At 29.2% G+C, this 22,182-nt stretch overlaps 2 protein-coding genes across 5 annotated transcripts; one reads left to right on the top strand and one right to left on the bottom strand.

The window, feature by feature from the left end:
• Positions 1-2,836: 2,836 nt before the first annotated feature.
• Positions 2,837-8,378, bottom strand: LOC124831123 (oligopeptide transporter 4-like). The gene is made up of 6 exons (XM_047305021.2): positions 7,808-8,378; positions 7,023-7,120; positions 5,225-5,791; positions 4,476-4,728; positions 3,767-3,949; positions 2,837-3,643 (listed from the first exon to the last, which is right to left on the bottom strand). The coding sequence occupies exons 1-6, from the start codon at positions 8,315-8,317 to the stop codon at positions 3,029-3,031; spliced, it is 2,226 nt and encodes a 741-aa protein (XP_047160977.2). The 5' UTR covers positions 8,318-8,378; the 3' UTR covers positions 2,837-3,028.
• An 8,150-nt stretch (positions 8,379-16,528) lies between these two features.
• On the top strand, positions 16,529-21,768 carry LOC124831122 (Magnesium transporter CorA-like family protein). Of its 4 annotated transcripts, none has more exons than XM_088115319.1 (6): positions 16,529-16,827; positions 16,934-17,025; positions 17,135-18,075; positions 19,371-19,450; positions 20,005-20,269; positions 21,077-21,768. In XM_088115319.1, exons 3-6 carry the CDS (start codon positions 17,286-17,288, stop codon positions 21,343-21,345), a joined length of 1,404 nt encoding a protein of 467 aa, XP_087971445.1. In that variant the 5' UTR covers positions 16,529-16,827; positions 16,934-17,025; positions 17,135-17,285; the 3' UTR covers positions 21,346-21,768. The 4 variants fall into 4 exon arrangements, with proteins under 4 accessions (XP_087971445.1, XP_087971444.1, XP_047160976.1 ...); XM_088115318.1 differs by having other exon boundaries at positions 16,934-17,051; XM_047305020.2 differs by lacking the exon at positions 16,934-17,025.
• Positions 21,769-22,182: the final 414 nt, after the last annotated feature.

The following is a 22,182-nucleotide window of genomic DNA, read 5'->3' as shown; positions in this document are numbered from 1 at the left end:
TTTATTCAAGATTTTGAAACGCAATTTTAATAAATTAACATCTCCACTCCACCACATGAACAAACTATATATATTATAGGAATGCAAGTAAAGTTCTTATTTTACGTCTTTTAAAAATCAGTGCTATAGATTTCTTCAATGAATTATTTTAGACATTTGAAAAATATTTAAACCTTAAAAAATTATTATGATTTGTTGGATATTGATATATTAAATTTATTCACATAATTAAACATTTCAAATAAAAATATAGGATTGAAAAATAATAAAATCAATTAAAATATTTAATAATACAATATATATATATATATATATATATATATATATTATGGAACAATTTCAGAAAACCATAAAACCCATAAAAAATTATTTATGATTAATAATGTCGCAATTGATTTTATTATTTATTTAAAAATAAATATTAATTAATTATGATAAGTTAATATATAATCTTGTATCACAAAAAATTGAAAAATAAATTTTAAATAAAATTATAATACATTTTAATATAAATTATTATATTAATAAATAAAAAGGTCTTATTGTTAAGATTATTTTAGGTTATCCAGACTTTTGAGATGGCGATTTGTTGTGTAAATTAACTGTGCAATTTGCTTTTACGTAAACTTTTTTTAAAAATAAAATTGCCACGTGTTTGGAAAAACAAAATGAAGAAGTCGTCTTGTACAGCGTAATTTTACTTTGATTTCTTTTTTCATTTCTTACATTTTTTTATTCGTGCTTATCGATGCTTTTTTATATTTTTAACAAATTTTTTGAAAGAGTTGTGATTTAGTACACTAATTTATTACTTATGATTTTTTTTTCAATGCTTGTACTTTTTGTTTAATTTGCAAGTTTGGAAATAACTTTTTTAGAAATCACTTTTTATGTTTAGTTGTGGTTATTTTATTGGGTGTAATTTTTTGAATTTGGTTTACTAGATTAAAAAAACAGTTGAATATAATGTTGTAATTTTCATTTTTATAATTTTAGATAATTTAATTAATTAATCAAATTATTGCTAATTAAATGTAATATGGTAAAATTAAAATCACAGTAGTAAATATATGTTCTCATTTTAATAAAATAAATTGAAATTAAAATGTTTTGGAACATTAACAACAACAAAAAAATCCATTTTGTAAAAGTAGTGTTATAATGTGACATTTTTAGTTGTCTTTCATTTATTATTTTACGCAAAATCAACATTCAACGACTAGATATAAAGATGGTTATATGTCTAAGTTTATTTATTTTTTTATTATCGTTTAATTAATCTAACTTTATTATGAGCATGGTGTAATAAAAAAATTAAAAATTATCAATGTGATTAATATGTCATGTAAAATAGTATAAAAAGAAGTTGAATTCATATCCATGGCACAAATCACTAATATATTTATAAAATAATTTATTACTCACACAAAGATTTATCATAACTTCAATCACTAGTTACATATTTTTAACGACACACGATTATTGAATTCAAATGCATTAGCTTGTGTCTAAAAAATATAGATTAAACATTTTGTTAACATACATCACACTTTAGGGTAGAGACAATTATTTATGAAACTTTTATATTTTTATCAAACTTTATTTAGAACTTTAACATTTTGTACTATTAAACTGCATTCAATTGCAAAATGAATTTGGATTTGAAAGTTTGTGTATGATTCTGACTTTCACACAAATCACTGGTCATTATAAAAAAAAGAAAAAAACCGTTTGTTTCTAAAAACAAATTTAAGAGAGTTGATTTAAGAGGAAAGAGATGTGAACGTGGGATTATTTGGATTACGAAAAATACGGTAAGAAATGAAAGGATTTAAGATAAGAGTTTATGAAAGTTTCTTAATGATGTGATGAGATTGATAAATTAAAAAGAGTTTAATTGTTAAAATAAAAAAATTACCATTTTCCCATTAATTATAAAAGAAAAATAAAATAAAATATGATAAATGTAAAATTAGTTATTTCATTAAATTGAAAAAAAATGATAAAATTATATTGAAATAAAATGTGATTGGTAAAAATTAAGTTTAATAAATTGTTGTTTGGTGATTAAAACGAGAAAATAAAAATAGACAAGAATATAGAGTAAAAATTGATAGACATTACACTTTGAATTATAAAAGATAAGTCTAAGAGTGTAAACACACAAAAATAAATGAAAGAGCTTTGATAAAACCAAAAATTTAGGAGATTCACTTTCATAAAGTTAAAATAGATAAACTCTAATATTTTAAATAAAACTCATTTTTTTTATTTTTTTATCGATAAAAGTAGCTCAACTTATATAAAAGTTTTAGTATCAGAATTATAAAATATTACAATTGTAATTATATTTCATTTAAGGTAATAGTAATTTCGCTAAGCTAATAACGATCTCATTAATTAATGACAAAATTATAACTAAAAGTATGTCAACCAAAAGTTATCCAAAAGCAAATACATGCTTGTAACTATGCCTTGTGACTCACAAATAGAGAAAATGTAAGCATTTCATAGAAACTCCGCGTCCTATCAATCCGACAACATAGAAACTCAAAAACATAAAACTCAATATTACAGTCCAACTATTATTTTATTATTATCAACACTCCTAAACGTTTTCTCTATCTATTTGATTGGATTTATTGGGAAAAAAATTAATAAAAGATTTTGTCAAGTTTTGACAAATTAATCACACTGGAAGCGCATCTCACACCTCAATGAAACTTTAATTACAGGCACAACGCCCACAATCTTTGCTAAACATTAAAAATACAAGAAATGTGGTGGTAGATAAAACTTTTTTTAAAAAAGAGTAACTATTTTGAAAGAGAATAAATTATAGAAAGGTGAATCATGTAATACTCAAAATTACTAACCTTTTCTGTCACTGATTATACAACACACTAAGAAAGCAGTCCATATCCAATGACAAGTGCTATAAACCATGCGACGCTTGCTATTTACTTGAATTCAAAGTATAGGTCTTTTATTTTTTACATTTTGCATGTGCTACAAACAAGTGGTATCATTACTTTGCGGGACAACCATCAACGATTACGCCTTTTGCAGTTGGGCAAACTGCGAGTGGACAATGTTCTCCATCATTTCCCCACCAATTTAGATTCTTGTTTTCCAAACCCAATGAGAAGTAGAGCAAGACTGTCATAAAAGCAACTCCGCTGTCAAGTGCTGCTGACAGAACATAGTTGTACCTTTGCCACCACTTCTTTCTGTAACGGAAGATAAAGAAGTTGAAAATTGTCCCAATCAAAATCCATGAATTGTAGTTCAATGGTGTTGCTGGTGGCATATATGCAGTTGCTCCTAGGAGAACTGGGAGGTTTATCAGTGGAATCCATGAATTTTTTGGAAATGCTTTGTGCAATAGCCAAACAATTATAGGTCCCAATGCACCTCCAAGGAAAAACCAATTCAATGCACTGTAGTTTCCTAGAGAACCAAAGATCCGCTTTGGTCCCACAAGGCCCCAAATAACTGATGCATCAAAAAATACACGGTCACCTGGGCATGTCCAGGGACTGTCTTCTGGAAGGAGATCGTCATGACATATGTTCTTTATGGAGTTCAGCAACCACCATGCTACCCCAATGTTGATGGTTCCAGCGAGCATTGTACCTATGAACTATGCATGCGTATATACATGTGTCAATAAATTTACTGTACAAAAACTACAGAATAAATGCATTATCTTTGTCGGCATATATACAAGGTGAGCTGTTTTTGTGTGTGTGCTTCAAGAGCGTACCTGAATTAAGAACATTGATCTTGGAGGGATTTTCATGTAGTGCCCAAGTTTGAAATCAGCGAGGAAAGAGACAGCCTGAGACATGCTGATGTAACCAAAAGTTTTGAAGCATACATTTGCAATCGGTCTTCCGGGATAAATGAGACCAAAGACATACTCAGTTATGACATTCAATCCTGGTGTCTGAACACACAACAAAGAGGGCGATAGTTAAAACTTCAAATGCTGTGGTCCCATGAACAACAAACCTAGTTTTAAACGCCAGGAAAGCTCTTGAGCTAAAATTAAATACAAGACGTAAATGCTCTATTTTCATCTTATCTCACATTGTTCTTAAATTCTGAAGTAACCATCGAGAAAGCCTTTTAAGCATTATTGTATCTAGTTTTGTCACGAGACACGTGAAAAGATGAAGTTTTCTAATTCCATGTCAATTCAGAAAGTAGTTGTTTATCTATATGAAATTGAAATGTGTGTATATTCATATCATTTCGTGGGTAAACATGAGAAAAAAAATATATCATGTGTATGGAAAAGCTCAATCTTTTTAGCACAGTTAGTATTTGAAATAACATTAGAAATCCTATGATGAATTGGCTTGTAGCTCGATCTATACCATCCGTGGTCTTTCTAGTCAAGTTTAATTTCTGCACAACTATATATGTCATGTGCTACCACATAACGAGGTGCAAAAGTTGTAGTCTCTAACCTGGTTTGTGGTGGCAGTGATGATGCTAATAGGAAGGGTAAATCCGAAAGCTAGGGCTGCAGCAAAGAGAAGTCCCCACCACGGCATTTGAACCTGGTCGTTGAGAAAGATGCATAGTGCGAGAGAAACCACAAGGGTCACAAACAGCAATAAATAAAACCACCAGGAAGGTATGTCTTGGTATCTTTTCATCAATTTTGTGTGAATATCTTTTTTCCCGTTGGAAGAAGCACGATAGCGCTCCATAATCTCCCTGCATATTTGGTTATACATCAACATACAATATTTTGTTTAATGATATACCTGATAGTCTAAAAAATATAAACTGTTGTGGTAATGTTTCATGGAGTTACATGTTAAGACATTGCATATGAACTTCAAGAAAATTGTGGAAAACGTAATATGATTCTAACCTGAGTTGACACAACTTTTCAAGTTATATATCCTGTAAACCATATAATTTATTAAGCTCCAGCTTATATAAGTATATTGTCTAATCTAGTGTTCTGAGAATAATTTCTCAAATGTAAGACATTTATTGCTTTGCAGAACATGCAACTGTGGAGTATACATTACATTAAATCACATTCAAATTTTTACAACCTGAGCAATTTAGAATTTAACACATTCTACTATATTTTTATTCCAGAATTTCAAATGCAATAACATCAGTCTTTTTAACTCTCGTCGTACTAAATTAACACAGTAAGAAATTTAGCATCACAGAAAAATAATTTGAGGGGTATTACCTTCCGTAGAAGCAGAACACATGTGTGAGGGTGGATGCTACGGTGGCAAATCCAAAGCCATAAGTGAGAGCGAAAAACACACTGAGATGAATTCTACCTTGCTTTTCATACTCTGCAACATTCAACTCAAAATGATTGTCTACAATGGCAGATATGTTGTACTTTTGACCTTGGGCTGTAAACAAGTGTGAGGAGAAAATGGGAAACCTATTGGCATTGTACACATTGAGGCCCCAATATGCTATAGGAGTAACGACATACACTATTAATGCATAACCCACAAAAACATTGGCAATGGCAAAGAAGGGTGATATAAGAGGGCTGAACAAGAATGATGCCACAGCAGCCCAATCAAGTGTGAGGGCTCCAACTCCAAGCCCCCTCATGCCTGATCCTATCTGCTGAGCTGTGACTGACTTGGAGAATATCCAACACACCCATGAGATATTTGTGAGCGTTGTGAACAAGTATCCAGGGACCACGTACCACAAAAAACTGCATGATAGTGCAATAAAGAAAAACTTGGACCGTGATGTAAGTCCTGGGTCATCTTTCTCATGCAATGCTCTGCGTATATCAAGAATTCATTTATGTAAGTATATTGATTCGTTAGTACATCAAAATACAGAGTCTGCACACTATGTGATTGCATGTGAAACTTTTATTGCTTCGCACATGTTTCCCTTGTTACATACTTATTTCTCGAACAGTAGTACGTAGCTCATAAAGCTACAGATATACGAGTTTCATGTCCTACTTCCTTAAAGGTGTATAAGACCATCTTAAACATCCACACAAGGATCACCGTTTGACACGTTTAAAAGAGTTATCAAGTTTTGACTGCATGTTATTAGCAATTGGTCAAAATCAAATAGTCTGTATTATAAAAAAAATGTTTCCTATATATGGGTTGTCATTTTCAATATATCAGAGTTCAAGTCAAGTAAAACAGTGATGATAAAAAATCTTGTATCGGTAGTCCATATCAGAATCCAAGTCAAGTAAAATAAAGATGACAAAGGATCTTGTAAATATTAAATTATATCTTCCTTTTTAAAAATATAAATTCAAAATTGATTGCGAAACTAGCACGACGGGTCACATGCTGCTGCTTCTTAGTGTCGTAAGTCGTCTGCACATAGCTGTTATGCTTAATATTGATCAATTCAGAACCACGTGTTTAAAAAATAGAAAAAAGTGAGATTAAATGTTTGATATTAACGTTAATGCAGTCAACTGTGGGGTAGTTCTAAAGTCAACTGTGCTATAGTTAGACTAGAATCTTAGAAACCAGCTGTCCCAGCTCAGTGTCTTTATTTGAACAAAGTCTTCTTTTATGTGTTTTCCTCACTTTACGCATTCTAGGAAAATCAGTGACGATTTGGCTAAACTATTTTTATACACAAATAATGAATCCCCCACCCACTTGCACTTTACCCTCATACAAATTGCTTTTTTTGTGAGTGAACTTTATCTAAAATTCAAGTCAGGTTCATTTATTGGGTAACTTTACATTAGAGAGGTATTAATAAACTCTCCCTTTTGTTTAAATCTATCCACGCTCTATAAATATTTACTGCGGGGATGTAAGGAACATGTGCATGTTACAAAACATTCTACCAGCAAGTTTACTATGTGCATCATTGAATTTTGAAGAAATATAAATTATAAGTATTAAAAGAATTCATTTTACTACTCATAGAAAATATAATACAATAGTACAGTGAAAAGAAAGATGCTTGTAAAAAATGATAAAAACATTAGGATAAAAAAACGCAATAGGAAGTATATGACATACCGGAAAAGTGAAACTTGGACGAGGGTGCTGGGCCACCACATATGGGCCGGTTCCACCACGTATTTCCTCAGTAATCCGGCCCATCCATATCCTAGTACCTGCAAACGCGCCGTCAATTAAGGCCAATTAATTTTATTTTGTCAACATTTTTCACAATTTTAGTCATCTACAAAAATCGATTAAATACTTTCTATGTACTGATAACAGTCATTAAAAATCTAATTAAACTAAGTATTCAATGAGTTTTGCTAGTTGCACAGCACTTCAGTGATTACTACATTAAAGTAAACTCCAAATTAGAAAATTATATATACGTTACTTTACACAACATGATAATTATAAAAAAATAATTATTCTCTTACATACAGGAACTCTAGAAAATTGTTGTTATCATTGACTTGAATTGTACAATCGATTAAAAAAATATAGAAGAAAAAGAGTTCAAATAGAGAAGATTATATGAAAATTTTAAATCCGTATTATTTTTCTACAGAATATTACTTTATTTTTTAACAAAATCTAAACTTTGAATCAAATGATTCAACTGGGGTCAAGAGGGAAAAAATTAATATATGCCGAATAGAATTTACAAAAGAGACGCAAAAGACTTGATTAAAATAATAGCATGAAATCGGCAAATCATTACAACCATCGTGAAAAGGACCGGTGGGAGAAGACGAATCATGGATAATTATATATGATTTTATAGTAATTGGAGAATAGTTTAAGAATAATTAAAGTAATTAAAACAATTAGTAGGTGAATGAAGTGTGGTTGAGAGTAACCTGTGTAGTAACGATGAGGAGCCAAGAAGCGAAAAAGGAGATACTGCGTCCGTAAAAAGCTTTGACAATGTTCACGATACTAACAGCGTAGGGCGACCCGTTTCCGAAAGCGCTTCCGGCGTTGGCGAAGATGGTAATGAGGACGTGCTCCTTCATGTTAAACGGGCCCGGGTTGAAGGAGAATGTCTTGGACCCGAACCCGGGAACAGTGAACTTGGTTTCGGGAAGAACTGCGGCCATGAAGTGCCCAATAGGGAGTGTGGCGACTTGAATGGTGATTTGAGTAATGATGAGAGGCTCCGTACGGTAGGCGAAGAACTGGTTGAGGAAGGAGAGGAGGGAGCAGGAGAGGAGACCCAGGAACCACATCCGGAAGGTCCATACGGGTTGGGTCGGATCGTCTGTGTTGGTGACCGTGAGACGGACCTGTTCGATTGGAGAAACGTCGTCGTCTTCTTCGTCTGGCACTTGGGCCGTGACCGGCTTCTCTGGGTCAGAAGCGGTGGTCATGGTTAGAGAGAGTGGTCTTGGGTGATGCGAAAAAATTATCACTGTCTTCTGTTACGTTGGATTTGGAAGATATAAAATGAAAAGGATTTGGATTTCCACCTTTCAAGTCCTTCTGTGGGGTAGACACTCCTTCCACAAAAATATTAAATGATAATCTATTTCAAAATGTGTTAACTGATGTTACATGGCAGAGAAATGATATTTGAAATAATATTTTTATATTCATTTTACATTATTTTTTCTTATTTTTTACTTTCTTGGGTTTCTAAAAATTACAAAAGTTCACCCACATCATTTTACTTTTGTTAGATATGTTAAATGAATGACAATAAATATCATACTACTTTTATTCTAAATTGTAAAAGTAGAAATAAGCCAATTCTTTAGCGAAATTTATATTTATCAAATATATTATTTTATTTTTTATTTAATAAATTATCTATTGTTTTAGGTACAGAAGCGATTATACTTAAAAAACATTTTTTCACACTTTTTTCGTTTAGGTTATTTGAATGTTTTTAATTAATTTTATTGTACGAATGAGAGTATTGCTACTTAAAGTTAGTAATCTAATTAATCAAGAATTCATAATAAATATAATTACATATTTTTTTTTACTTTTTACCTGAATTTATAATTACCTAAATAAACTTGTAATAATAACCTAATTATGGTCTATCATCCCATAACTAAGACTAATAAATTTGATTAAAGATTATTTAAAACTGCAACAGTCTAGTTTGTCGCTTTCATCACCACATGTGTGGAGATCATACGCACATACGATACATCTAAAAATACTTATTGGAAAATATTATCTTTTGTATGATCCCAAAAGGAATGAATATCTTTTGGATTGTGTGCTACTTGTTTTTCAACTTTATCGGCCAAATGGGTTATTTTTTTGGTAAGATTATGGCAAGTGGCTTTATGCATATACGCGGTCAGCACATGTAAACGCATGATTCCTTTACTCTATTTCACCAAAAGTTTCTTTCCAGTGAAGTTGCCTTTAAACGATAACTCACGGGTTTTTATATTTCCAAAATCGTTCCAACTAGAAATTTGCTATTGTAAAATAAATATGCTCTGTTCCTAAAATTGTTTCAAGTTGACACTGTTAATAGAAAAATATTAATGTACTTAAAAAAATAAGGATAAACACCTTACGTTTAAAACGTATATTTTTTAAAAATATAATAAGTGTTATAACTAAAAGAATAAGGGTTAAATATGTTTTTAGTCCCTAAATTATTAACAGTTTCTGATTTTCGTCACTCTTTCAAAATAAGGTACAATTTGGTCTTCATTTTTTTTCGAAACTCTAGTTTTACTCTTCAAAAATTTGGTTTTAGTCCTCGAAAACTACCATATTTTTAACAATTGTACCTTATTTTGAAAGAGGAACGAAAACAAAAAACGGCCAATAGTTTAGGAACTAAAAACATATTTAACCCAAAGAATAAAAAGTAAAATCATATTTTTATCATGGCTATTGTTAATACTAATTTTTTTTCAGTTTTAATATTAATATTTAATGAATATGTTAGTTGTAATATTAAGCTATTAAGTTATGAGCATGACATATATGATAAGAAGTAATATTATGAAAATTATTAATTCAAAAATATTAAGATAATATCACAAATAAATTTATATATTTTTAAATGTTGAATTAAAAATATTAAAAAAAATTGAGACACCAATTTGGACTTTGCATGTATATAAATGCTTCATGTGAGCACCACTTGATTAGCGTACATATTAAGGATATTAGTCCATAGATGCCGTCAAAACTAACCCTTTATGCCACTATTGTTAAGAAAAAATAAAAAATTAGACACTTAACTAAAAATATATAGGCATGTATAAACACAATATATAAATAAAATAAAAAATAATAATTCCAAATATATTTTTTTCAATATTTAAGATACTTTTATCATTGATAAAAATATGTGTGATCTCTTTTTTCTACTTTTAAATTATATCTCAATAATCTCATACTATTTCTAATTAAACCATTCATTTCTTAATCAATCATTTTAAGACAATAATAAGACTAGAAAATATGGATAATGTTATGATTTTACTGAATTGAAATGTTCGGTTAAAACAAAATTAAATAAGATTTTGTATCTTATATGACACGAAGTGCTTTCCGAAAAAATAAAAAAACAAACTTAAGATCTCAAAATAATACATTGCACTAAAAATGCTCTTAGAATAAACTAAGTAATGGATACAAAAATATATAAAGACAATCATCATATTTATCAAAGTCGTTAAAGGATACACTGGTTTTAAAAGAAAAACAAAAAAAAAAAAACAGAGTTAAAAGTGACTAATATAGAAAAATTAAATATATATCTTATTGAATAGTAAAATTTATTATTTTTATCATCATTTTTTTTCTTCATTTACATGAAAATATATATTTTTTCAGGTTCAGAAAAATAAAATAACTGTTTTTTTAGCTGCTAAATGAAATTCTAAAAAAATCATGGTATAATGAAATTGTGATATCAGAAAAGGTGCAGCAAAGACAAAAGTCGTAAAGTGATTATATTCCATGCCAATTTCATTATTTGAAATGAAGAACGTTATAGATATATATAGGTATCATGAATTTGTTTTTTATTATTTTTTTAGTAGATGAGTCTATACCCATTATCTTACGTTAATTTATTTTCACCTTTTTCCGTATCCAAACAATCTATTCCTTGATACAGATAAAATGTAAGTCAATAAGTTTAGTATGCATCTGGTATTATACACAAAACATATGTTTTCTGATCAGAATGATGTATATAAATTATATAAGATGTTTATTGACCTTCGAGAATATCTGGGGAGCACTTGAATTTTACCAAATTAACATTATTAGTTTTATTTTTTTTTATTTGATAAGTGATTAATATTGTATGCTCGTGCAAATTATCATTCTCAAGAAATACCAATTCAGCATTAGTTATTATGATTGTCAAAAATTAGTTTATAACATGTAGATGGATGGATGTAAATATCGATTTTATAAGTTTGTTATTTATAATTAAGTTGAATTTAAAATTTAATATTTAACATAATATTAAAAATTATTTTAATAAAAATTTTAATTTATTAAATTTATCAATTTATTTGTTATCGAATTATTTATTAATTTAAATTTCGTATTCAAAATATGTATGCTTCAATGTAAAAAAATGTATTGAAATTTTTATTTAATTAAAAATAAATTAATTTACAAAATATAAATAAATACAAACCTTATTTTAGAATAAATTTTGTGAAATTAAAATGAATTTAAAATTTAAGTTTTATCAATCGAATTTATTTTAAAAATTTAAGGGTTCCTTTTATTATTTAAAAAACGGAACTTTAATTAAAATGTATACTTTTCAAGTATAATTAAATACTATTTGACAAATTTTAAAGTGATATACTGAAACACGTTTTTGATTGATATCAATTTCAATGCTGACCCTCCGATGGTCCTTTTCACTCTCTAAAAGTCTATTCATAGAAAAAATTGGGAATCATTCACACTTTGAATTAGATTTTTAATGACATTTTTTTTCCAATGAAAACTACTCGCAAATAATTCATTCTATTTGATAGTGTTAAAAAGATAAAAACTACATAATAATAAAAGCTATTAATATATGAAAAAATACATTATAATACAATTTGAGAAAACTTAAACAAAGTAAGTGGGCATATTTTCTCAATCCCGATTTGATTTTAAAATATTATTAGTACAAGTAAAATAAATTAAAAATAAAAATGACAACTCGTTATCGTCAATATTGTCTATCTAAACTATAATAAAAAAATTTGTCCATATTTGTGATATTCATTTAAAATATATTCACCAATATTTTAAAATTAGCAAATAAACGTGGATATCAAAAAATATTTAAAAATATATTTTATAAAATTTTAAAATAAAAATTAAATAAAATTAAAAAATATAATATAATTTTTTTTTAATTTTGAATAAATTATAAAATTATTTTAATTTTTACTAAATTTAAATTAATAAATTATATATTAATTTATTTTTTCGAATGAATATAATACTTCCATCCGATCCATGTATAAAATAAATATCATTCCTACATCAATTACGTTCTTACCCTTATATTTTTGGCTCAAAAAGAGATTCTATGATTCGAAAAGAAAAAGAAGAATGATTGTGAAATTTATTATTTCATTTTATTTATATGTATAAATATTTGATTTTCCAGTTCTCTCTATATACATATATAATCGATTATCTATTTTTTATATATAAAAAAATGAATAGTTAATTATTATATGAATATAAATAATATAATTAATATGATATAATAAAGTAGTAATTGAAAAGACAGTTAGATATTACATTATCTATAAGTTTTTCTTGTGAAAAAAATGACTTTTATATTGTGTATTTGGAAAGCTTTGATGTAAAATATATTTATAAATTACACAATTTAATAACAAAAAAATATTTGAATTACATAATTTGAATGTTAGAGATAATTTTGATGGTACGAGTCACAAAATTTCCAAAAGTAAAATATATTACATATTAAATATTCTGAAAATAAATAAAAAACTCATGAATTGTATAATTTAGAATATTTTTTTAATAAAAGTTGAAAGTCTTTGGATTTATGCAATGCGTAAAGAAAATACGGTGGTGCAGAAAGTAATCTCCCTACATCACAATACACAAGCTGGAAACTTGTTACTGTGACCATAAGAAGACTATGTGTTGCTTCCTCCACCACCCCAAGTGCTCCTGCATCTCCTCATTATTTTCATTTATTCCAAAAATATTCTACACCTCTTTACTATTTTTTTTTATTCCAAAAATACCCTACATCTTCCCACTATCCTCAACAATCTTTCTCTTTCTTTCTCTGCATTAATAGAACATTTATATTCTCAACGATCTTTCTCTTTCTCTCTCTGCATTAATGGAGCATTTACATGGCTCAGATTTGAATTTGGGATATATTGCAAAATGTAAAATAACTTGAATATTATTTACATGACTCAAATAACTTGAATAAAGTATTTAATTTATTAGATAAATAATATAAAAATATTATTAAATACTTAAAATATAAAAGAAAAGTTATTTGTTAAATATTTGGAATTTATTTAGTTATTTCGTTATTATAAAGTTAGTATATAATAATAATATATTATTATTATTTACTATTAATATTATTATGTTTATTATTTTATATTTGCATCTAACTTTTAAGTTTATAAAGTGGAAGTGATAGAAGCACTAATATTGAAGTTTTTCTGAATTTTATATTTTGCAATATATCACAAGTTCAAATCTAAAGATTATTGAGGATAGTGGGAAGGTGTAGGATATTTTTAAAATAAAAGAAAATAGTGAAAATGTGTAGAGTATTTTTAGAATAAAAAAAAAATAATGGGAAGATACAGGAGCACTTGGGGTGGTGGAGGAAGCAACACCCGAAGACTATTGCAAAGCTCAAGGCCCAAATAGTCTCAACAATTTTTTTTCATTATTAGCCCAATTAATGGTTGAGGCCTGTATTAACCACCAATTTGGCATTTCGGCAACAATAATGTTCACAGTTTTTATTAATTTTAGTATGGTTATTATTTTACAAATTATGATGAAAAATTACATGAATAAATTAAATAAAATTAATTTTTGAGTATTTTTGTTAATAATATCTTTTAAGTTGAAAATCTTGTATGATATCTTTGTACTTGTTTTAAAATATTTAAATACTACATCGAGTTTGAATATCTTTGACTGAGTAAAAATATTTTAATAACAAAACTAAAACAATTACGTTTCCAAACTTAAATTTTAACTAGACTCTGATTTTACAAGTACTCAAAATTAATAAAGTGATGAATATTTAAATGAATTTTGAAATAAATTCATATTTACATTATTTAAATTAAAAATTATGTGCAGGTATTAAGCTGTAAAAAATGAGATAAATGTTAGTGAAAATCTGTTTATCACATTTATTCAGCGCACCTTTCATTGTTACTTAAAAATATATTCCAAGGTACAGAATTATAACTAGAATTTATCATGACATGGAATTTATAATTAAGTAGGTGTGATATTATAAGATAAAAAATTGTAATTATGTGTATATCTGTATGAAACAATATAATTTAACATATTTAGCATCCAATAAGAAAAAACTATCTGTGCAACATTTAGACAAAACCCAATCAGTTTAATTTACTTTATTTATATGTTGCATAAACGTATTGGTGATTCCTTTGATAGAAAATAATCAAAATCTACTTTATTTGTGATTTTTTTTCTTAATACGATTTATTTTTTATTCATTAATACATTGCCAATGAGAAGTACAATCTGCTTACATTTTATTTATAACAGAATTTTAAATTTCTTGTTATAGTTATTTATATTAAAATATGATGTAAAACATTCATTTAATAAAAACTCAATCTACAGATTCCTAAACTTTTCATCCATAATAAAAAGTACGTAAAAAATACATAACAAAGGTACTGTTCACGTTTACTAAACAAAACAAACTATCGTTAATTATATTTCGGTGTAATTCAGATTTTTTCCATTTTACATAACAATTTTTTTTCCTATAAATGTAACAGTACATGCAATAAAAATAGACAGATGTATATAAAAATTATTATCAAACAATAAATATAAATTAAAATGTAGAAACCAATTTAAGGTTAATATGATTAATTAAAGATTTGGTGAACAAGTCATGTTAGTAAAACTCTAAAAAAACACATGATAGATAATAACCTACATAATATAAGTTCACATCAAAACTCTACGATAAAGATATTATAAATAATATTGGTGAAGTTATGCATTCATAATTACATTTTTTGTGATTTTTTCATAAATATTTGACTTCGGTGTTAAAGTGTATTAACAACTATATTTTAGATCTATAAATACTTGGACTTAAATGAAAAATATCAGCCTTCAAAGTAGGAAGATTTGATACAACTAGAAAATCATAACGAATGAGTATATTGTGTGTTTAAATATAGCAAAAACATAATACTATATTTTATTTTACAAGGATATTAAGGTAGATATGAAAAAGTAAAAGTTGTAGAATTTTGTTGTTGCTAACATAGATTTTAAAAAGTATATCATAGTATTTAAGTTAACAAATATATCATAGTTAATAATATGATGACTAATATGCTAAGCAAATTAACTTAACAGTAAAAAATATCGCATCATTAAATATAACTAAATTAATACGAAATGTAAATTCATTTTATCTTATAATTTTGTGAATGTATAACTTTAATTTATGTAAAATGTTTAAATATACATTTAATTCTTTAATTTCACAAAATTTCTTGATCTATTATTATACTATCCAATTTTTATAGAAAAATGTGCATGTCTGTCAGTTGTAATCGTGTCAATCACTGCTTAACGTAAAATAATAATAACAACAACATTTAAGTTTCATGTTGATAAGTTATTAACATAAAATATTAACAACGAAGTTGAATATAAGAGTTAACATATTAATTAATAATCATGGAATAATTATTTCAATTTTAGAAAATTGAGGGATAGATTTTTTATAAAATTCGAAATTACAGGAACGGATTAAGTTATTTTAGGGCAGAAAAAGATCATGTAACTTGACATTTAAAGAGGATGATCAATAAATTATTTTTTAATAATAAATAAAATATGTTTTAATAACGACTTTACACGTCAAACTCACCTCCCAAAATTATATCTTAACAAATTATTGAAAATAAAAATAAATTTAAATCCGAATAAAAAATAAAATTAAGGAATAAGTTATTATTTATCAATATACTCAAGAAGGACGGATTTTTTTGGATTGAAATGTGCTTTTACCTTCCCAATTTTTTCTTTATGTGTATAAAATTTAATGTATAATTTAAAATATTTTTTATATATTTAGTATCTCAACAAAATTTATATGTTTCGATAAAAATTTTGACGCTCTCAAAATAAAATATTTATGAAATAAATTATTCGAGTTTAATTTCATTGAGTGGAATCATATGAAATAGCTTGTAAATCCGGGATGAGATGAGACAATGACTTGTGTCCCTAGGCGAATTCGGATAAACTAATGTTTAATATTATACTAAATAAGGTATAAACTATAAAAAACTAATCTTACTTTGCACAAAATTTCAATTTTAAAAAGAATGCCAAATCTGGGAGTTCATCATAACTGCTACCGAAGACAGATAAGAATTGAATTTTCATAACAAAGGGAAGTTTCCAAGAACCTCAACTATTCTACATTACAATTCATATTCTGGTACTACTTAATTAGCTTATTGTTCTCAAATCCCCTCTGTCGTTACCTAAAAAAGGAATAAATAATACCCTTAAAACCTTTTGAACTTTTCAATACTAAGTCGCTTTCGCTTTAGCCAGTTTCAACGTTTGAGGTTTTTGGAAATTCATTCATAGTTTCATAATCTGGGAATTCAACGAGGTAATGCATTTCTTCTCCAGTATATATATGTTTTTTTTTTCTTTTAATTTGGTTGTGTTACTTTGCTGAGTTGAGTAGAATCTGAAAGACTGCAAATTTGGTTCAGGGTTTGGTTCGTTGTGAACTTGGTGGGTTTTGTTAGAAGATTATTGCGAACCGACGTATTGGGGGTTGTTGGATGTTTGTATACAATTCTAGGTGTACCTTACTTCCAACCAATTTGGGTTTGTGTCAATTAATTGGATTGCGTTGTATTTGTTGACTTTGGTTTCGAGACTGCGAATAATCTCGCATCCATTGCTTGTAGGTTGTTCTAAAGGACGTGAGATTTTCAATGTCAAGTTTATGAGATAGGAAAATTGAGTCTCTAAGTTGGGGGGTTCTGGATCAAGCTGTTCAGCACATTTAATTTTTTGTTCATTTGTTGGGAGGGTATTCAGGGTAGCTGCAGAAGGTTCATGGAACTAGCTCAGCATAGAGTTAACGAGAATGGGTTGGGCGAGGACAGTGAAACTTCTGCACGGGTTCCTCTCAGGGATCGCCGTGTCTACCCTGGCAATCCTGCAGGCTTGGTGAGGAAGAGGGCTTATATATTTGACGGCACCGGGAACTTTTATAACAAGGATTGGGATCTGGCAGACCTTTTTCAGAAAAAAGAGAAGGAACTGGAGTTACGGGAAGGTAGAGGGAAGGAGTTTTCTTGGTACCATGTGGAATTACCGAAAGGAAATCAGAAGTTGTCACAATCTGCAGAAGACCTGATTGGTGTTTTCTGCCCCCCATTGAAACTCCAAGACATTCTTTCACTTGTTAGCAACGGACCCTTTTGTGCACATGTAGATGGGGCGCTTGTCTTCCGTGTTAATTCGCCTGGTCCTCCCTCCAGTGACTTCACATTTAGGATTGCTGCTAGAGTTAGTGAACATTCAGTAATTACCGTGTCATTGGGACGTGTTCCCAGGTTAGGCTTCTCACGCGTGGGTGAATCTCTTCTATCAGAGATTCCTAGTCTCGAAAGTTCCTCTTCTTTAAGAGGTCAGCAGGGGGAAAGAGGGGGTATAGTTATTAAGGAGCATGTTCTTGAATTCTTATTGACTATGAATCACTCTGAGGAAGCTGACAACCCTGTGCCCAGATCTGTCTCAAATCTTGTAGTTCACATAATTGACACACATGTAGATCAGCTTCAAGATCTTGTGACTAAGCTTGAGATGGAGTTGGACTCTGTGGAGCTGGACTTGGATAAAGGTAATTTTCATTATACTCTCCTGATCCTCGCCCTCCCTATATGTTCTCAACTTTCAGTACTCTTCAGAGTTTCAGTAGCAAATTTGTTCTATTCCTGATTCCTGAAAGAATGCCTCAGTTTTTAACTTTCTGTAAACTGACTTGGAAAAAACACTGATGTGAATTTAGACATACTCTGTGGCCATTCTAGTATAGAAGAGTCAAAATTGTCTAGCAGATGACATTTTGAAGTTTCTGATGATTGATTTGTTTGATATTTTTACCTCTGATTTCATTCTACAAATATAAGTTGTTATATTTGTGCATGAGAAGAGATGAAAGAAACCAAGTTGCCAAATAAAAGCGTTACCCCAAAGCCTCTTTCTGATTTTATTTTTCCATGTCTGTTAACTGAATTAAATGATTTCTTTATCTAGTATCTTAATGATGCTTCTCCTTCGAAATATTCTATATGGTGCACTACTAGTCTTTTCATTGTGGGCTTGTTCATTCTTGCATTGATCTCAATGGATTATTAATCTAACGGAACAAATTACTAACTAATTATCAGTTAAAGAGAAATGTAAACAACACACTTTTTATTTTGAGTAAAGTCCATGTAGTAGCAGTACCCACTACATAGGGATTGGGATTGTATCTCAATGGATTATTAATCAGATGACGCAAATTACTAACTATTTATCGGGAAAAGAGAAATGAATAACAAACGTTTTTTTGGGTGAAATCCATGTATTTCACCAAATTTTGTGTGAAGTTCAAAAGATTTGGTTCATATTTTTTCGCAGTATTTAGGCATACGTTTAGTTAATGGTAATATGATTACTGATTTTGTGAAAACCTATATGTGTGTGTGTTTGCCCATACATTTCAAGGCTCACTTAATATATTTTGACTCCAAAATATGGCATTGCCATCCTTGCACATGCATCCTGGTGCCTCCTTTTGTTAAGTGTAGTGTTTGAGGTTATCATATGCTTGGCAAATTATTCGTATCTTTAAATGTTTTGCCCATTACTATGCAATGAGGAGGCTAAGTGGATACCTTTTAGAGCATAGTGTTTGACAGGAAGTGACTGTTTTTGATGGACATCAAATTGTTAGTTGTTTACTCCTCCTTCCCCTAGCCAAAAGGTGAAAAGAGGGAAGTAATTCCTTGTATAGCTGGTTATAGTAAACTTAAATTTCTGCTTCCAAGATGTTTTGTGGAAGTTTCTTCTAGACAACTTCCTCGATGTGCTATATTTTGAAATGGTTTTATAGAATTGAGTAAGGAACAATTGTTCTGCGTATTGTAGGTGGTTATGCTCTGAAGAAACAAATGCTAGATGACAGAAGATTCCCCAAACTGCATATTAATTTGCAGCGTCTCTTGCAGGTGATACTTCACTCATCTGTTCATTCCCTCTTGTAGAAAGCATATTCATTGGTTGATCATGAATAATTAAACATCTTATTTTTTGTGATCCAGACATAAGGGTTGTCAATTTCATCGTCATATCATAGTATATTCATTGGCATCAGGATAGAATTGTCTTTTGAATTCAGAGATGCAGATAGATCTGGAAGAGGGGAGGTATAAAAAGATAGTTACGCCTTTCATTCTGCATGCAGGAAAATAGGGTGTTCATCTTCCTTTTGTCACAATTCTAACTCCTTTCTTAAAATTACTTTCAAAATTAAAAATAGTAAGACTTTATGTAAACATAATTGCTACTGGAAAATGATTCTGCTTTATTGTATTAGGGTGGAAAATGAAGAAGGAAAGAGCAGGTTGTCAGCATATATAACAAATTACATTAATTAGTACTGTTACCATGATTGGAATGACATGACTGTTTCCATCTGATATGTTCTCATATTTATCGAATCAAAATTTATTTGTATGAACTAAACTTCCTTTTGGTTTTGTTTTAATTAAACTCTATTCAGGTGATTGCCCATGGAGAGCAAGTATATCTCCGAGTCAAAGAAAAATGTTCTTCAAAAAAATGGTTTGCCAGTGATGATCTTAACTCCCTCGAAGAACTAATTGGAAGGTTAAGGAGGATGAAGGAGAATGTAGGGTTTATAGTAAATCGTGTCACAGCAATTCAGGCCGGTTTAGACAGCTGGCAATCGGAGCAAATAAACAGGAAGCTGTATTATCTCTCTTTCCTTTCAATAATATTCCTCCCTTTGTCGATAGTAACAGGAGGTTAGAGCATCTCAACCCGGTTTCTTTCTTTTTCTTGTTTCTTTACATGTGTTTGGAAAAACTTAAATTCCATATCGAGATAACAAGAAAATATTGTATATAAGAAGGAATAATTTTCATCAAATAAATTGGTTTTGTAGGGTTGAGTTAGATTTAAATCTATAACAGTATTAGAGTCTTCTCTAGTATTGGACACTATTGAGAGAGACAAATTCAAATCTTACTTTGACGGCATATAATGCCAAAATATTTATAAGTGGAGATAATGTTTCACCGTAAGGATTCAGTTAGAGTTAACTTCCTTTTAGAGAATGTTTTAAGTTGGTCCCGCCATCATGCAAAACTTAATTTTATTGTTCACTTCACTACGAAACAAACTTTTCTCTCAAACCTCACATCTTAATCTGACATTTTAAGCAACTTTTCTCCTTTACGATTACACATCACTAATTTTTACTTGTTTATAGAAGTACACAATCATGGTCCATAGTCCACAACAAATTGCATGCTCAGATTCATGTCAGTTTTAATAAAAAACCGCGTCCGTTTTTCCTTTGATGGAAAAGCTAATTAATTAGTTTGGATGTGATTTTTTGCCTGTAAACATGAAACCAAACAGGTTAAAAGATTTTTGCACGGATATTTACTGGTGTCTCACTGAAACTCCATAAGCACTCCGTCCAATGGTCAACTCTTATTAACCACAAATGCTTAATCATAGTATATTTGTTATGAACTTTTTTTTATCAATGTCCACCGACCATTCCATACTGGTTTGATTTTGTTATTCTTGAACTGTGATTGCAGTCTTTGGCATGAATGTTGGAGGAGTTCCATGGACAGGTCAAAATGCCCCAGAACTAAAAGATGGTTTTCGCAATGTCATCTTACTCTGCGTTGCAATGTTATTTCTTGTACTTCTCTGTTTCATTTTCCCAGCCCTTTATACTCGTATAGCTGCTGCATGGCGAAATAAGAGGGCTCTGAGAAGAAACTGGTCACTGAACAGGAAGTCATTGCTGAGGAGATCATTGAGAATGGGAGATCAAGACAGAGGAGGCTATCTGCGGATTTAATGGTTCATGTCATTGCCTATTTCATCTACGAATGAACAACATTTAAGTCGATCAGTACATACATCTGTTTTCCCAGAATGCCTCGCTTGAAAGCCATTTTATCAGCTGCTTTTCAAAGACACATGCATAAGAAACTTAATAAACTGACAATTGTTGTCCGTAAAACAATCATCTGAAGTCTAAATGAAATTCTCACGAGCCACGACTTCTCAGGTTGAGTAAAATGGAGATTGTGATTCTTTCATTGTTCCCTTCCCCCACGTTTAGAAGAGGGTCCATTCCTTTCTGTCATGACTACATTTCAAACTTGTACAGTGTAATTTTCTTTTTTGGTTTAATTTCTGATATTATTAATTGTCACTGATAGATCATGAGAACCATGCCATATCCATTCCCAACAATTCAATTTTATTTATTTATTTACATTCTTTAGTTCTTAAATTAGTTTACTTTTAAGATAATCCTTAATTATTTTTTTATAATTTGAAGTAAGACATATATTTAATCCAAAAGCTTCAATTTTTTTCCTTAAATAGTAATGACGAATTCTTGCATTTCATCCGTAATTTTTTTTTATATTAAACTCTAATTATTTGAACAACAAAATAATAAAATTATAGCTACTTTTTATGAGTTATATTTTATCTGAAAGAACTTTAAAAACTGTACCGATTTTGAAGTGTGATTCACACAGTTAGCTGTGGTACTTAAAAGAAGATTAACAAAATTGGCAATATTATAAGAAAAAAATAGAAAGAAAATTTGGCAATATTCAGGCTGCCCTAAGTCTAAGTATGAAAAATAGAAAGAAAAAAATAAAATCTCTACTTAAAATTG

This window comes from Vigna umbellata, chromosome 5 (assembly GCF_029865625.1).
Source record: "Vigna umbellata cultivar VRB3 chromosome 5, Vumbellata_1.0, whole genome shotgun sequence".
Taxonomy (NCBI): Eukaryota; Viridiplantae; Streptophyta; class Magnoliopsida; order Fabales; family Fabaceae; genus Vigna; species Vigna umbellata.
The sequence above is the reverse complement of the archived record's forward strand: the minus strand, read 5'-3'. Positions and strand labels throughout refer to the sequence as shown.

What these genes read in the sequence shown, in the direction of transcription:
- LOC124831123 (XM_047305021.2), bottom strand. Translation starts at nt 8,317, where the DNA reads ATGACCACCGCTTCTGACCCAGAGAAGCCGGTCACGGCCCAAGTGCCA. An exon ending in GTGTTCTGCTTCTACGGAAG is followed by an intron (nt 4,729 to 5,224) that starts GTAATACCCCTC and finishes CCAAATATGCAG; the next exon opens with GGAGATTATGGAGCGCTATC. An exon ending in GATCAATGTTCTTAATTCAG is followed by an intron (nt 3,644 to 3,766) that starts GTACGCTCTTGA and finishes ACGCATGCATAG; the next exon opens with TTCATAGGTACAATGCTCGC.
- LOC124831122 (XM_047305020.2), top strand. Translation starts at nt 17,286, where the DNA reads ATGGAACTAGCTCAGCATAGAGTTAACGAGAATGGGTTGGGCGAGGAC. An exon ending in GGAGCTGGACTTGGATAAAG is followed by an intron (nt 18,076 to 19,370) that starts GTAATTTTCATT and finishes TGCGTATTGTAG; the next exon opens with GTGGTTATGCTCTGAAGAAA. An exon ending in TTTGTCGATAGTAACAGGAG is followed by an intron (nt 20,270 to 21,076) that starts GTTAGAGCATCT and finishes CTGTGATTGCAG; the next exon opens with TCTTTGGCATGAATGTTGGA.